This window comes from Carassius auratus, unplaced genomic scaffold (genome assembly GCF_003368295.1).
Source record: "Carassius auratus strain Wakin unplaced genomic scaffold, ASM336829v1 scaf_tig00215868, whole genome shotgun sequence".
Taxonomy (NCBI): Eukaryota; Metazoa; Chordata; class Actinopteri; order Cypriniformes; family Cyprinidae; genus Carassius; species Carassius auratus.
Genome location: NW_020528283.1, coordinates 175001 through 191635, shown reverse-complemented (window position 1 = coordinate 191635; position 16635 = coordinate 175001). Strand labels below are relative to the sequence as shown.

The window sequence follows — 16635 nt, the reverse complement described above, 5'->3', positions numbered from 1 at the left end:
AGTCACACTCTGATATTGGCAGAGAAGAAGATTGCAAAGATTATAAACAGAACAGAGGAGGGGAAGTGCCATAAAGTGCTGGAGTCAGATGAGAAAGCCTAATTTCGAGACTGTCACAAAGAACAGCTATAAAAGAGAACAAAAAGTCATACATTGGACAGATGAAAAGACAGAAAGAGACAGGATGAGGAAAGAGGGAGAGAGAGAAAACAGCTGATGTTGTTCCAGAGCCCTACCCAGCTCTCAATGAGCACAAGTGCTCCATCAGTGAGGGTTTCCATGGCTACACAGGCTTTTCCCCCAACCCTATTCGAGCAGATTCACAAGATTAGTCCTAAGAGAGCTTCAGTATCAGCTCTGCAGGCACTGCCACGTAGTGCATGTGTCTCTCAGTCCACGTATTTATGATACATCTCACTGTCCTTCTGTCTGGGTGTTTAGTTTGATTACAACCCATAAAGATTTTTAGTTACATATTCAAATCTTTCCACAAATGATCTTTGATTTGAAATGAAATGAAATGAAAAAGATTTGTAGATTTCTAGTTGTCTAGTATTTGATTTGTCTCTTGCAGTATTCTGCGGCTAAATATATTTGTATAATTACAGCTTAACTGTATAATCAACAGTTCATATGCAATTTTCATGCATTAGTCATCTCACACAATGAAATAATTGCTTCTCAAATTAATATTTCAAGTCTTTTTTATGTATTTGAAAGTAGATGTGTAGGAATTATAATATACAGACAGCTATAGTCTTTAATACAAAATAAACCCATTTAGGAACCCTCAATTTCACATTTGGGTTTGATGGATGTTTGTGGTAATGCCTGGCTGACTGTACAGTACACTATGCCTTACTAATAATACTGTATGCTTGTACACTACCATACACTAACAACTTCAACTACCAAGTTTGAACAGCAGAGATTTTGGAAGAGTACCTAAAAGTGTTTATTCCCATATTTTCACAGCACTTTTTTCCTTTTTTTCAGTGACGTCCCTATTTATTGTTTCTCAGAAACACAAAAAGCCTTTCACTGACTGGTGTAAAATGATCCATTAATGTGCTATTATCTATTTTCTGTGTGTAAATGTGTGTGTAGCTGCTGTTGAAGCCTGTGTACTTCATGGGTTGAAGCGGAGAGCTGCTGGTTTCCTACGAAGCAACAAGATAGCTGCACTCTTCACCAAAGTGGGCAAAAGCTTCCCTCCAGCTGAGGAGCTGTGCAGAAAAGCCCAGGAGCTGGAGCTGGTCTTTGAAAGCAAGTGAGAACAGAATCCTGTGATCTCCTCCAATACAAAACTACAAAATACAATAAAGCAATAGAACACACTGTAGCAACAGACTTTAGTATAAATACATACATACATAAGTAGCCAACCCAACATATGTCCAATGGCAAATATTGTTTCTGGAAAGTGTAATATGCTTAGTAGTACCACCTAGTGGACAAAAGTTCATTTAAACACAAAATGATCTACATGGGAATTGATTTGGACACTTTACAAATGTTTGGTTGAAATTTGTTCTTTGCTTCAGACGAAGTCAGTCTATCTCATACAGTGAGAGCAATCGTAAGATGACCAAAGTCCCAAACTTCTCGCCTCAGGCTGTCAGACACTTGTGGATCCACACTGCACTCATTGAGAAAGTGCTGGACAAGATCGTACTGTACCTGGTGGAAAACAGCAGGTGAGAGAGGTGGGATGGAGATATAAAGAACAACGAGCTTGACCCGTTTCATTCATGTACAATCAAACTTGCCAGCTTGCATTATGCTAAATTAAAGTTACTTTTAATGTTGTTTCAGTAAGTTTTACGAGAAGGAGGCTATTCTAATGGATCCTGTGGACGGCCCTATCCTCGCCTCTTTGTTGGGTAGAAATGCTTTTTTTAAGAAATCATTCTCGTTCTTAATGCCACAGGTCATTTAGTGACATATTGTCATTTGCACCGTTTTAAAACCTTGTGAAGTCAGTGATCAGCTCATTTTATTCAAAAGCTCAATGGAAAAAATAAAGCTGGTGGACAAGAGAAACATTAACTACTAAAAAATATAGTATTTGGTAAAAAACATATCTATGTATTATGTTATTTTAGATTATCCACTAGTTCAGTTAAAGGGTTAGTTCACCCAAAAATTAAAATTCTATAATTTTTCTTTTTTCTTTTTTATTTCTTTTTTTTTTTATTTGGACACAAAAAATATTTTCATAGCTTCATAACATTACGATTGAACCACTGATGTCACATGAACTATTTTTTTGATGTGATTATTTCCTTTCTGGGCCATTAAACGTTTCAGTTGCATTACTATCTATGCAGGGGACACAAAGCTATTGGATTTCATCAAAAATATTTTAATCTGTGTTCCGAAAATGAACAAATGTCTTACAGGTTTGGAACAACATGAAGGTGAGTAATTCATGACAGAATTTTTGGATGAACTAACCCTTTAATATTATATACAATATTTGTGTTCTACATATTTTTATGCTTATATAGTAAAAGCATCAACATCAAATACTGTTGAAATCAGTCTTCCATGCAGAGCACTAATTGTGTGGCACAGAGTGGCTGCCTATTTGGAACATTTCAAATCATTCAACAATGAAGGGTCCTTGATGGTTAGGATGCTGAATGCAGCTGCCTATTTAGGGAGGCAGCACACTAGGTTTTGGAACGGAGCTATTTTCTCTTATTGTTTCTTTTGTATTGCTGGCACTGTGCAGATAATCCGTTTTCAACTTCATTTCTTCTTTAGTGGGCCCCTGTGCATTAGAGTACACTAAAATGAAGACGGCAGATCATTTTTGGACCGATCCTTCAGCTGACGAGTTGGTGCAAAGGCATCGTATTCACAGTGGCCACTGTCGACAAGACTCACCCACAAAGAGACCTGCCCTCTGCGTGAGTCACCTGAGATTGAATAAATGAGTTTTTAATACCATTTTTTTCAAACACTTTTATCTTATCACAGTTGTTCAAGTAAATGTGCATTCCTCTTTGGTGCTGCTGTGCAGAAATTACATACATCACCTTCAAAATGATTATGTGCAGGGTGATTTATTGATCTTAGCATTATGGATTATGGCACTTTACACCAATAATTCATAAACACTGCAATATTTAAAATGGTGTGTTCCTAAAATGGTCAAGAATAAGAGCTAATTTTATAAAAATGTTCATATTTTCAGTCTGTTCACATCTGACAAAATTAGCAAAATTGAAAGATCTTTTGCATTTGAACGAGATGGAAGTGCCATTTCGAATCGAAAGTTCAGGCCATTTGAAATTCACTTGATGTTTTCAACCGTGCCCCAAGGAAATGTCATGGGTCAAAAGCAGTTTATAGTCAGTCAGTTGCATGTCACATTGAAGTCATGATATGTAGTGACAGCCAATTAGGCTTGTTTTTCACTTTCAGCATCTTGTGTAATTTGAATGATTGCCAATTGAGCTTGTTTAGAATGTTACTAATAATTGTTTTACACATCAGACTGCATAACATAGATAAAGCGAAAGGCAAAATAAATGACATCTGAATAGTTCAGAGCTGTTAGTTTGTGTATCTGATCTTGTTCAGTGAGGTTCTAGCCTTTGAAATCAGTGCAGTTCACTCCATCACAGACCTCTGAAGAGGGTGCTCCATAAGAGTCATGCTGCGGTCAGTGTATTTGAGTGTAGTTGCTGTTTCTGAGGAGAGTATGAACTTCCACTCAAGAGCTATGTTTCACATCATTACCCAGCTCCATTACCAAACGCAGCCATCAGGTTCCTGACTGATCACCCTCTCTGGCCATTGCCAACACCCACACAACAGCAGGACACACAGATCACTTGTTTTTTGCCTCTGATAGATCTGACTGCACTGTACTCCGGGCTTGTTTTCTGGTGTATTTTTATTACAAATATCTGCTTGTGAGCTCTAAAAGCCCAGTTTTTGGTGCTGAGTGCCTTTTTGATATATGAAAGACGAGACGTAAGTATACATCTAATGATTCACCTCCGGCCACACATTTATCCACATTGGACTGATAGATGTAGAGGCATATTATTAGGAAAACAAGATGAACATCTCCTATAGCACTTTGTTCGCTAGTGTTTATCACATTATGTATTTGGATTAGTCTTTGATGTAATGTTTAGGTAAAATCATATTAGGTTAGTGATTGCCCACAGCTCTTAATAATGTGTGCATGTGTTGATTCAGATTCAGAAAAGACACTCCAGTAGTAGTATGGATGAAAGGCCATCGCCCTCCCCCTTCGCCAGAGACTACGTGGAGTCTCTTCATCAGAATTCCAGAGCAACCCTCCTGTTCGGCAAGAACAACGTACTTGTGCAGCCGGTAAATAATGCATTAATCAGCTGTCAATAATTACAGATCTTTAGAAGATAATATCTGACTGCATATTTTATCTAAAGATTAAATTACTTGGTTTTATTGCAATTCAATAGATAAGCTAAAAGACTAGTTGCTGAAAACATAGTATGAGCTGCAGTTATGGTTGATTATAGGTTTTATAGCTGCTTCATAACGTGGGCTTCTGTTGTGGTGCTTTCAGAGGGATGATATGGAAGCAATCCCAGGGTACCTCTCTTTACACCAGACGGCTGACAGCATGACTCTGAAATGGACACCAAATCAGCTTATGAACGGGTCCATGGGAGATCTCGACTATGAGACAAGGTAGGACTCCGAATAAACAAAATAAACCCTTTTTAAAAAAGGAAATAACATTGATTTGTTCTTTTAATAAAAGATGATGAATGAATTATCTCTTGAATTACAGGGTTATGATAAGATGTAATATATTACAAGATGGCTCATTCCAGCATAATACAGGGATGCAAGCTTTTCACATTTCAGGGAAAATCGGCATGCTAAATCTTCCTAAGTCATGAGAAACATTTCTAAATCTGTTGTCAATGTAAGAGAAGCTTTAAAACCTGCAGATTTCCGCCCAAATAAAAGCTCTAAGGTCTAACATTCAGAAGCGAAGCAATGTATTTATGGATTTGTTTAATGTTCATAATATAATATTGTATAATGGTTCATTTTTATATTTTAACTATATAGAGTGAGATTTACCCTATATCCTCCTTTTTACCCCTAATGAGATTTCATCCCAGAAAACAAGGAAAATTATTCATAACTTTATAATGAAACTGAAACAGTGCATGATTATTTTTTTTTTGCTTTGAATAATGTTAAATGAAAATAATTTTGAAACTTTGAAATGTAAGTACTTTTTTTGCATTGGTTTATATTATTCACCGTTATGCTGATCACAAACCACTGAAGGCCTAACCTGTTTTCCTGCAGTGTTTATTGGGACTATGCCATGACAATCCGTCTGGAGGAGATTGTGTACTTGCACTGTCATCAGCAGGGTAGGTGACATTGTGCCAGGTTCAAAAACACCCAACTGGAAGCCAAATAACTCACATCCTGCAGTTTCATATTTGTCCATAATTCTGACAGATCAGTTGAAATAATTCATACACGTATAATATGACCGTTATGTAATAGTACGAAACCCTACAACATTCATAGACCCTACAGAGTTGTTGAAGGTTAAAAGCATATCTAACATTAATAGTCTCCATTTGGCTGTATTCAAATATTCAGCTAATATCCTCTCAGTTGTACTTGTCCTTTTTATATTCATCCAAGCACAAGATCAGTGGACCGATGAGAGAGAGCAGAATTAATCAGAAAATAATTGCTTTTGGAGAGACATGAGAATTTAAAGTGCGGCTTTACTCAAATTATGAAGCAATGCAATTCTGCTAATAATGGCAATAATTAATCCCTTATTGTACAGGCTGTGTCATGGCTTCAATATTAAGAACATCAGGATGATTTAGATACAGTTTAGAGAGGAATTGTTTTGCATGGTAAAGAGGATTTCACTATGTGCAAAACATCACGTATTTAACCTAGTAATACGTGATAGCAACAGACGGTGTTATTTAAGTGTCAATGAACATATCACATTATTTAATATTTTTGTCTGCAGTGGACTGTGGGGGAACAGTGGTTCTGGTTAGTCAGGATGGGATTCAAAGACCCCCACTTCGTTTTCCCCGTGGTGGTCACCTCCTACAGTTCCTCTCCTGTCTGGAAAATGGTCTGCTGCCTCACGGTCAGCTAGACCCCCCACTTTGGTCCCAGAGAGGAAAGGTTAGAAATGTATCTGTACATGTACATGTGCTGCGGCGCCCGGGAAGCAGTTGGGGTTTGGTGCCTTGCTCAAGGGTCTCACCTCACGACTATTGCGCATTGCTTGTCACCTGCAGTAACTGTATCTTGAACTGATGCTTCACTTTTCTTTTTCCAGGGTAAAGTATTTCCTAAGCTAAAGAAGAGATGTCCACAGGGATCCTCAGACTCTGTCTCAGACAAAGAAGAGGAAGAAGCAACAGATTATGTCTTCCGCATTGTTTTCCCAAACAGGCAGTCAGAATTTGGTAAGAGAATGAATCTTGGTATTAAACAACCTCTTGAGCCAGTAAATGTATTATCATATCAGCTTTTAGAACTCGATAATAGGAAAAAGGGCCTCTTTTATCCATCAAGGTATTGTTTGTCATCTTGGTTTTTATCCATTTATGTGCATCGTCTGTCAAAAACATTCCTTTGGTTTTACTGAAATGTTTTGACTCATTACAGTTACTTTTACCCAGTCCTCCATCTCTCCCTGGGTACTGTCCTCCTTGCCCGATCTCTCTCCCTGAACTCCAGGGGGCTGTGGCCTCCTAAACGCCAGACCCTGGTGATGCCAACGCACCACTGCAGCTGCCGAGACTCCCTATCCTCCCCTGAGCCCAGCTGTAATTCTCCCTGCCACCTCTCATCTACGTGTTTATGTATATGTCTGACGCACCAACTTCAAGCTGGTTTATGCTTTATTTTACGGCCTCTCCATTTGCAAGTTTTCTGTTTTGTGCAGGAGTCATCCTCCTGTGAAATGTTGTGCCCCTTGGTTAATTGTGGGCTAATGGTTGAGTGTTTTCAGGGAGACTTGAAATGTATGTTTACTATATAATGGCCGTGTGTGTTTGTAAAAGTAATAGTGGCTTTTAAATCGAACCGAAAATGTGATCCTATTAATTTTGTGGGGCCACAGCAACCATCATTACTTCATTTAATCCACGCAGACTGATATTATTGCAGTATTTTCTTGTTTGTTTGTTTTTTTTAAGCTGGGTGTAATAGTGGACTCTTGTTGCTCTGCTTGTGGCTGAATAAGTTCCATTTGGTATCCAGATGGTCAATGCATAATCAGATTTCTGTGTGTGTGCTTGTCTGTTAGCGGCTCCAGAATTGATCGATCAGGGAGTAAACATGTGGCACCCAACACCAAGGAAATCATCTTGCTCTTCCTGCTCACAGAGTAGTTTCTCTGAGGGAGCACTGCCTAATGGATGCAACCATGAAAGGTAAGATGACAGAATGTAATATACTCCAGAAGTTATAGAAGGATTTTTTATTTATTTAATTAGAATTGAATAGAAACCTGCAGATATAAACAAGAAAAAATGTTACCCAAAAATCATGATTAGGTTTTACTTCATACCCAAGTAACCTGGTTTATTTGTAAAAACTAGAGATATTCTTTACAAAAGTAAATATAAATGTATAAACGTGTGATTCTAGGATTTGTATTTTTAGGGGGGCTCAGCCTCCAGTGAGGGTATAATAATAATAATAGCCTAATAATAAAAAATATATATAAATAAAATAAAAAATGTTTGATTTAATAAGGGTCATATAATAAAATTACAGTATTCCACTGTATTACATAGATAGGCATAACTCATAATTCAAGTCTTCATGATCTCAAACACAGCCTGTTTACTGTACAAACACAAATTTTTCCAGTTTGAATTTCTAGTACAACACTCTTTCCTTAGCTCAAGTAGGGAAACCTGTTTGCCACATGCACTGGAATATGTATAATATTGAAGGTTACATGTTCAAGGGCCGATTGAAGTCTGCCGCCATTTCCATCTAAATTTAAAGGGGACTGAGACGATCACAAATTTGTGTACAGTTTATGGAGCTAATCGCTAAGTTTTAGAAAAAATGGCCAAGCAACGCCAATGTGTAGAAATATCAAATCAATCTAAATCAAGTAACTGTTAAATATATATTTATGGAAAAACATTATGTCATCTGCAGGGCCCCTCTGAAGTTGCTGTGTGACAATATGAAGAACCAGATCATCTCCCGAGCTTTCTATGGATGTTTGTATTCATTACTCATAAAATTATAGTCTCACAACACCATCTTTTTCCATCCAAAGGTGACCTTCACATTCTCGAGTGTCTCTCATATTCAATCAGTCACACATATATTTTGCCCTCTCAGGGCTGGCATACTGTCGTCACCTGTCCACGGTACGCACTCACCTGTCTGGCCTTGTCAATCACACTATTGTGGAACCAGATGTGCCCACTGATGCCTATGCTGGGCTCACAACAGAAGTGTGGCAGAAGTTTCTTGAAGACTGCAGTGTACGTGCACACACACACACACACACACACATGTACACACAAATATGTGTATATTTATATTTATATGTATATAAAAATGATTATTCCATTATCAATTATAGCACAAATATTTATACACTTATTTATTTACCAATTTTTTTTTTTTGTCTGTGTGTTGTTGTCCCTGTGTACTGGAAGCTTATGTCACTAAAACAAATTCCATATATGCGCAAGCATGCTTGGCAATAAAGCTCTTTCTGATTCTGAAACCTGTCTGGAGTCCAAAGCAGACATGTTTTAAATGAGAGTCTTTGCCAGATACTCATTAATATTTATTTGTCCCTAATCACAGTTCTCTCATTTTCATCACATGAACAGTATGTTTAGATGACTAATGCTGAGTGCCAGAGTGGCAGCATTAAAGCGTGAAAATCAATGTAAAATCCATAGAGAATTGCCCTTATGGCTGTTATCAATAGTGTGCTTATACTGACAAACTAATTTATACTAGAAGCAGCCAAACCAATGTGTGTATGTAATATGTAATAATAATAATAATAATAATAAATATATATATATATATATATATATATATATATATATATATATATATATATATACACACACACAAAAATACCATTTGTACCATTATGTGCTTGGAAGTCAGTTAACCTGTTTTGAATTCAGTGTATACTTGCTCTTTTGCAGACCTATGAGGAGAAGGATTTACTGAGGCTAGTTTATTTCGGTGGAGTTGACCCTACTTTGCGAAAGGAAGTCTGGCCTTTCCTGCTGGGTCATTACCAATTTGGGATGTCTGAGGCTGAGAGAAAAGAGGTTAGTGCATTTTTTGGGTTAAAACTGTAATCCTAAACAGTTTTAAGGTACAGTCACATTTTCATTGCTAAGTGATAATTTGCATGGGATACCCATATGCAGATTTTGCAACATTTTTCACACATAAATACTACTTTGTTTGAAATTCTGTGTAACCGGTGCTTAATGCTTCTCTACAATGCTTCACTACACACCAAAATTAAAAGTGACCATGACTTTAGTATTTATTTTCTTCAAGATTTCCAGTGATTGACTTGGAATTTGGCATTTAATTATTTTTAGTCCGCTTCTTTCTATTGCCAGATTAATTGAATTTCAGATGGTTTGTGAATCAAAGCACTTGTTCCATTACCATCACGTAGCTTTCACTGTAAGATAATCTCCTCTTTACGTTTCTGAAACTGAACTCTGCAGGTGGATGATCAGATGCGAGCTTGCTACGAGCAGACAATGAGTGAATGGCTAGGGTGCGAGGCCATTGTTAGGCAGAGAGAAAAAGAACAGCACGCTGTGGCGTTAGCCAAGTGTTCGTCTGGGGCGAGTACAGACAGCACCACACAAAGAATAATGCACCGTGACTCCACCATCAGTAATGAGGTGAGCGTAAACCACAAAGCTAAAGACTCAGACTCAAAATCTATTGTTTGCAGCCATTGAAGACGTTCAGTCCACACTGAAATGTTTGCTTTTGATTTTATGCAGTATTTTCTTCAGGATGTGTTGTGTTTGTCATTCAGTCCTCGCAGAGCTGTAGTTCAGGCAGGCAAAGAGATTCCAGGCTGCAGAGCGACTCCAGCAGCAGTACTCAAGTAAGCCTCACACTGATGTTGTGGCCGATACATGAATGTTTGTTGTAATAATTCTTAACTTGTTTTATTTTAAATGGCATGTGATTACAAATGGTGCCCCCATTGACTGATGTTCCTCACCCTCACACTCGTTCCTGGTAGTTCTTCACTTCTCACAACCCCTTCCCCTGGAGTAGCTTGCTTCCATTTGGTTTGTTTTTCCAGGTGTTTGAGTCTGTTGAAGAAGTCGACCAGATTGAGTCTGAACCCAAGAGTGAAGACATGAAACAGGTTTCCAAAATCTCAAATGGAACACCCCAAAATGGCACCAGTTCCCCAGACTCTGGTCACCCCTCTTCCAGAAACTTCTCTGTTACTTCCGGTCAGTCGGACTCCTTGAGCACAGAAGACAGTGGGATACATGACCCAAGCCTTAAAGTGCAGCTACAGCTAGCAGTATCAAAGGAAAGGTTTGAAAGTTCATCTGGAGAGGAAGGAAAGCTGACTGAGGAAGGTGAGACCAAATCGGTTGGGAAACTAGGTGTGAGAGACTATAGTAAAATTGAGGTTAACAAAGTGTTGTCTTTGGATGCAGTTGGGACAAAATCAGAGAGAAGCAAGAAAGCCACAGAGAGCTCCGATAAAAGGGCAGAGGTCGAGACAGGGGAGTTGAAAACAGCTCGAGATGCTTTTGAGGCTCCTTCAGCAGCTCACAGCCAAATGACCGAAATAGAAGTGGGCGAATCTCCAGAGAGAACTTTGACATCAAAAATTGAAGCATTGGCAGAGCAAACTGAGTCAAATATTCCCAAAGCAACAGAGGCCGTGGACTCGACTCCTCCAGAGCCGAAGATGAATGAGAATCAGGTAAATGTGGACATTGAAAGGTCCCACATGGGAATTAAAGATATTAGAGCAATCCAAGAGAATCCTTTGGTAACAAAAGATCATAAATTATCAGATGCACTTGTGCAGAAGAAGGTTGTAGCTGAAACACCGGTGTCTATTTCAAAGGACGATGATACAGAGGAAGAAACGGCAAAAACCAATGAAACAAGCCAAGATAAAGACTCCAAGACATACTTAGATGATGCCAACAATATTAGTGGCACACAAATAGCTTTAAGACCAGGTGATGAGAAAGAGAAGACGACTATGAAGACCAGTGATTTACCCAATGAAGCTGGAACGGCAGCATCGGTACTCCCAAAAACCACTGGTAAAGAGAAAATAGAAGAGAAAGTTGTTATTATGAGGACCACACACAAAGATATGCAGAGAAATGCTCCAGTAGTTGAGGAGATGGTGGTTCCTTTGGTGCATGAAGCTTTTAGCACAAGAGAGATGGGTGAACATGATGCAACTGAGTCCGACGAGTCTCCCTCTGCCATTGAAATGGAAGAAATTCCTATAGCTAAAGTGTCCATGGCCTGGGAAAGGAAGAGTTCACCCAGAAGCAAGGGTAATGAGCAGGCAGCTGTACCTATATTGGAACTCAGGCTGGAGGAAGCTCATGGAAAGCCCAGCTCTGATGGAATGAATTCTGAGGAGCCGGAGATGGAGAGTCTTTGCCCACAGCTTGATTCACTGGCTGTGAACACTACGATTGAAGCTATCTCTCCAGTTTCCTCTATAGGCACCACTTATTCTGTAAGCAAGTGTTTCAGAGAGGTATATAATTAACTATATCTATTATCTATCTAAATCTGTTCACCTTTGTAATTGCAGCAAGAGCTTTTGGACATGTACACTCTAAATCTGCACCGCATAGATAAAGACGTGCAGCGCTGTGACCGAAATTACTGGTACTTTACACCTGCTAACTTGGAGAAACTGCGCAATATCATGTGCAGGTAATAAATTAATTCCTTTATTGGCCCTTACTCTTTATGCTTTGTGTTCAGTTGTTTTGTTTTTTATATAAAAAATACTTTTAAAAGAGTAATATTGTGAAATATTATTACAATTGATTTTTTTCAGGATAAATTTATGAATAAAAAGCTAAAGAAAATAGGAATATCATTATTTTAAATAGGTTTTTTGTACTATTATAAGTCTTTACTGACATTTCTGATTAATTTAATGCATTCTTGCTGAATTAAAATAAAAAAATATATAATAATAATAATAATAATCTTACTGATCTGACTGACTTTTGAATGGTTCAACTCTAAATTTAAATTTTAATAACAAAATAATTTAATGAATAATCAGATTAATCTTTAGAAAATATCAAAATTCTCTTCCTCATCTATACTTTTTTGTCTATATTTTAATGTTGTAATATCAAAAAAATTAAAATAATAATAACATTTAAACATTCATTTTAGTGTTTTATTTTTAGTAAAGAATGAATCGAATAGAATTTTAACACTGGCCATTTAAAAAATAATATTAGTTTTAATTTAGATTTACACCTGGCAGATGGTAAAACATGCAAAAAATCCCACAGACCTACATTAAGTCATATCTAGGTGAAAGACTATTTTAGAAACTTTGAGGTGAGCTCTTTAACTGTAACTGCATGTCAAAGAACATTAAAACATCAGAACACCTGGTGTTGTGATGTAGCTCACATATCCCTGACCAACACATATAATGACTTGTCTGTTTCTGCAGTTATATCTGGCAGCACCTGGAAATTGGATATGTCCAGGGCATGTGTGACCTGCTCGCTCCCTTGTTAGTTATTCTAGATGATGGTGAGTCTGTCTTTCTGAAACCTGTTCTTCTTCATCTGTGTTTTTAAGTCTGTGCCACTGTTTAAAAAACTAAACGGTAAGTATGTTTAGCTTTTCTCATCTGTTGTCTTGGAATCTTTCAGAGGCCATGGCTTTCAGCTGTTTCACTGAACTAATGAAAAGGATGAATCAAAATTTTCCTCATGGAGGTGCGATGGACACCCACTTTGCCAACATGAGATCTCTTATCCAGGTCAAACGCCTGCTGCAGACATTTTCGCTAATGTCTGTTTAAAAAAAACCTTTAAATGGAAAACAGATCTGGCTGATCTTTTCACTTTGTGTGTTATTAGATCCTAGACGCAGAGCTGTTTGAGCTCATGCATCAGAATGGAGACTACACCCACTTCTACTTCTGCTATCGCTGGTTTCTTCTTGACTTTAAAAGAGGTACTAATAATATCTTTCGACTAGTATAATAGGATAAACTTTTCATTTTTAAACTGCCTTTGAAAACTAGCATGCAATGAATATAAAAGTGACATTTGAGAAGAAACGTCTTTTATTAAATCTTATTTGCAATGAAGCCATATTTTGCTTAATGAATGTTCAGTCTCCTAACTGGCTATTGCAATGCCCTCTTGTTGATTCTGACTTGGTAATTTTAAACTTGTTATAATAATATTAGGCTATGTATCCACAAAGCTTTACTTACATTAATGGCCATGTGCTTTATTTGAGAAACATTTAATTGGATTAAAGCCCTTTTATATTAAAAACTAAAATAGGAGAACCTGTTTATGGTCAAGTTCTACTGTAAATACTGAAGCATGATTTTCTCCAGTGATGCTTTGAGTCTCTTATTTATTTAAATTTGAACTATAGGCCTGACAAAAAAGGTACTACCACCCTCTTTGCCTAACATAAATATTTCAATTCCTTAGAGTTGGTGTATGATGATGTGTTCGCTGTTTGGGAGGTCATCTGGGCTGCTAGGTGTGTTTCCTCCAGCCATTTCGTGCTCTTCATTGCTCTTGCATTGGTGGAGATTTACAGAGACATCATTCTAGAAAACAATATGGACTTCACAGACATCATCAAGTTTTTCAATGGTAAATATATCTTCATTGTACACCCTGGCATGGTAACATAAATCTAAATTTTCGTGAACCTCTATTAAAAAGGTCATAAAAAAGACATCATATTTTAGATTTCTCCGTTATTGAGCTGAATAGTCAGGCCATTTGAATAAATGCTTTCTCATATCCCTGATTATTGTCACCTTTGTTGTTTTTTCAGAAATGGCTGAGCATCACAATATCAAGCATATTCTGACCCTGGCTCGAGACCTGGTGTGCAAAGTGCAAACACTTATAGAGAACAAGTGACTCTGAAGCCGCTCACCTCTGTTGTTTATCGTGTTGACAGTGCAACCCATCAGCCCTTGCTACAAAACAACAAGAAACATTTGGCCAAAGCTTAATGAGCTTCAAGTATATAGTAACATTTGCAGTGCCAAAAATCTGGAATTGGAATTAGTCAGTGCACAATTTTTAGCAGAGTCATCTGGCTCTTTAATCAGGTTTTACTGAACATCATAATACATAAAATGTTCTAAGCCGATGCTGCTAATGAGTGGTCATTCACTGTTAGACATGGATTTTTATCCTGTGTCTAAAATGCAGTCAGGATTACCAATTACTAGTGACTCATAGGCTCTATTCCAAAACCTAGTGCGCTCTCTTGCTGTCTGCTGCCTACTGCTTACATAAACTGAAATTGAACATCATACATGACTGATTTGTTTCTAATTGGATTCCAGTAGGATTTGGTTATATGATACTCATCCAGTACACACACACACACACACATACTGGGTAGAATAGTCCGATTTAAACATTTATTGATACTTTTTTTGGTGAAAACAAGTATTTATAAACATTTTCTTCATTCATATGATGCTGCCTTAGAATTTGACCAAAAGAACATATCATAGAAAACAGCATAATGTTGCAGAAGTGTGCCTATGATGCCTTAAAATGCTGCCTATGTAAGCAGCTCACTAGGTTTTGAAACAAGAGCAATAAAAGTTCAGGAGTTCAGGTCAGGTGCATTTTACTGCTAAGAGGTGGTCAACACTAGATTTCATGTTCCGTTCACTTTCACATATAAGGAGTGTGCTTATTCTGTACAGACCACTGTTTGTGATCAGTCTGATTTTTTAATTACTCCTGTCTGCATTGTCACACGATCTTTCAGAAATCAAGAAACATTTCTTAATTATGAATAATGTTGAAAACAGTCGTGCTGTTTAACATTTTGTGGAAAATATTATTTGATTAACAGAACATTGTTTATGTTAAATATAACTATTTTGTAACATTATAAATGTTTTTACTGTCAAATTTGATACATTTAATTCTTTCTTTGTTTAAGTATTAATTTTCCTTTAAAAAAGGAACTTTTCTACAGTAGTATATTTATAGAGTTTCATCTTGCACTACATACAAACTTAAATTAAAAATATGTTTGATTTGTAATGCCATTGGAAACTGTAGTAGATTTATAGATGTTTATATATTTCCTTTTATTTATCATTTATTAAAAACAGAACCCTGAGAGCATGATATTTGTTACAGTGTTACATCTAAAATAAATAGGGATCATTATACATCGCCTAAAATCTAGTATGACCGCCGTCTTAAGGCTGTGGTATGACCTGCACACTTTATTAGTATTCTGATGTGCCACATTCAATATTATGTAGAATGTCCTGTGTACAGCTGTAGCAGTAGATGGCGCTGTGCTTTCAGTCGACTGACCTTTTGCATGCGTTTTTGTACCCTGCTTAATTCCATGTCAGTGTCTTTACTGTGAGCTGTTTCACTAAATCAGATCAGGCTATTGTATCACACAGTATATTATAGGACAATACCAAGGAATGCATCTAGGTATTAGATTAAGAAAAGAGAAAAAACATCCGGTAATTGTGTATTTCTTCTCTTTGTGTTACAGAACTGAATAATGATTTGGGTTTTCCTTCGGTTTATGTAATGAGTCAGTGCTGTGTTTCAATGCATTGGTGTCATGTTTGCTATCACCTTATTAATATCTGCCATTATTTGATTCTTGTGTCGGAGTGTGTGTGCATGTGGACCAAGACAACTCATAATCACTAGTGCAAGGCCTTGTCTGCTTGATGTATTCTTGCTGTTTGTGGACTGTATAGAAAAACACATGCTATATTTATTATATAGAGAGAATCTATATTATTAACTTTGATGTTGTTGCCTACATGGTTCTCAGAATGGACACTAATATTGACACAAAGAAATGAAAATCATCAGTGCTCTTATTTATTTTTCATTATAAAATTGTTGTATAAAATGTACATTGTGTTTCTTCATCCTCTAGTCACTCTCCTCTGCTTTAGCTCTTATATTATAGTACCTGATCATGATGTATTGATCCTATGATCAAACCAGCTACAGGTCAGAAACCTTGGGTTGATCAGGTGTATCCACAATGAGGTGCAATCGCAAAATGTTTTGAATCCCAAGTATCATTCTTTATGTATCTGATCTGTGGCACAGGGATAAAAATGACCATTTAGGCAAGAATAGTAAAGCAAAATCATTATCATGTATTCATGTATTCATGTATTCCAGACTCTTGTGTTTATTCTAAAAGGAGGAAAAAAAATTATAATTTGTAATGTGTTGTTACACATTTATTTACAACTGAATGTATGCAGTTTGTCTGTTTTTTATGTGAATGTTATTACTGCACTGTGGTCATTTACTACAAAGTGTTACATTC

The 16635-nt window shown here is 37.0% G+C and overlaps 1 protein-coding gene across 3 annotated transcripts in view; it reads left to right on the top strand.

Annotated features, from left to right (window-relative positions):
• Window positions 1-16635, top strand: part of sgsm1a (small G protein signaling modulator 1a) — a 35303-nt gene that overhangs the window by 18596 nt on the left and 72 nt on the right. For 2 of the 3 annotated variants that reach the window (XM_026261426.1, XM_026261427.1), the window contains exons 4-25: window positions 1108-1270; window positions 1545-1697; window positions 1816-1883; window positions 2770-2915; window positions 4219-4356; window positions 4574-4698; window positions 5335-5402; window positions 6032-6195; window positions 6353-6482; window positions 7328-7454; window positions 8197-8261; window positions 8386-8531; window positions 9219-9347; window positions 9762-9944; window positions 10085-10156; window positions 10361-11785; window positions 11864-11988; window positions 12755-12837; window positions 12960-13069; window positions 13170-13266; window positions 13761-13928; window positions 14116-16635. The exon at window positions 14116-16635 is cut by the window's right edge and continues 72 nt beyond it. In XM_026261426.1, coding sequence (XP_026117211.1) covers window positions 1108-1270; window positions 1545-1697; window positions 1816-1883; window positions 2770-2915; window positions 4219-4356; window positions 4574-4698; window positions 5335-5402; window positions 6032-6195; window positions 6353-6482; window positions 7328-7454; window positions 8197-8261; window positions 8386-8531; window positions 9219-9347; window positions 9762-9944; window positions 10085-10156; window positions 10361-11785; window positions 11864-11988; window positions 12755-12837; window positions 12960-13069; window positions 13170-13266; window positions 13761-13928; window positions 14116-14204 — 3974 coding nt within the window. In that variant the 3' untranslated portion in view covers window positions 14205-16635. The remainder of the gene's footprint in view (window positions 1-1107; window positions 1271-1544; window positions 1698-1815; window positions 1884-2769; window positions 2916-4218; window positions 4357-4573; window positions 4699-5334; window positions 5403-6031; window positions 6196-6352; window positions 6483-7327; window positions 7455-8196; window positions 8262-8385; window positions 8532-9218; window positions 9348-9761; window positions 9945-10084; window positions 10157-10360; window positions 11786-11863; window positions 11989-12754; window positions 12838-12959; window positions 13070-13169; window positions 13267-13760; window positions 13929-14115) is intronic. The other variant, XM_026261428.1, reaches the window with a different exon arrangement.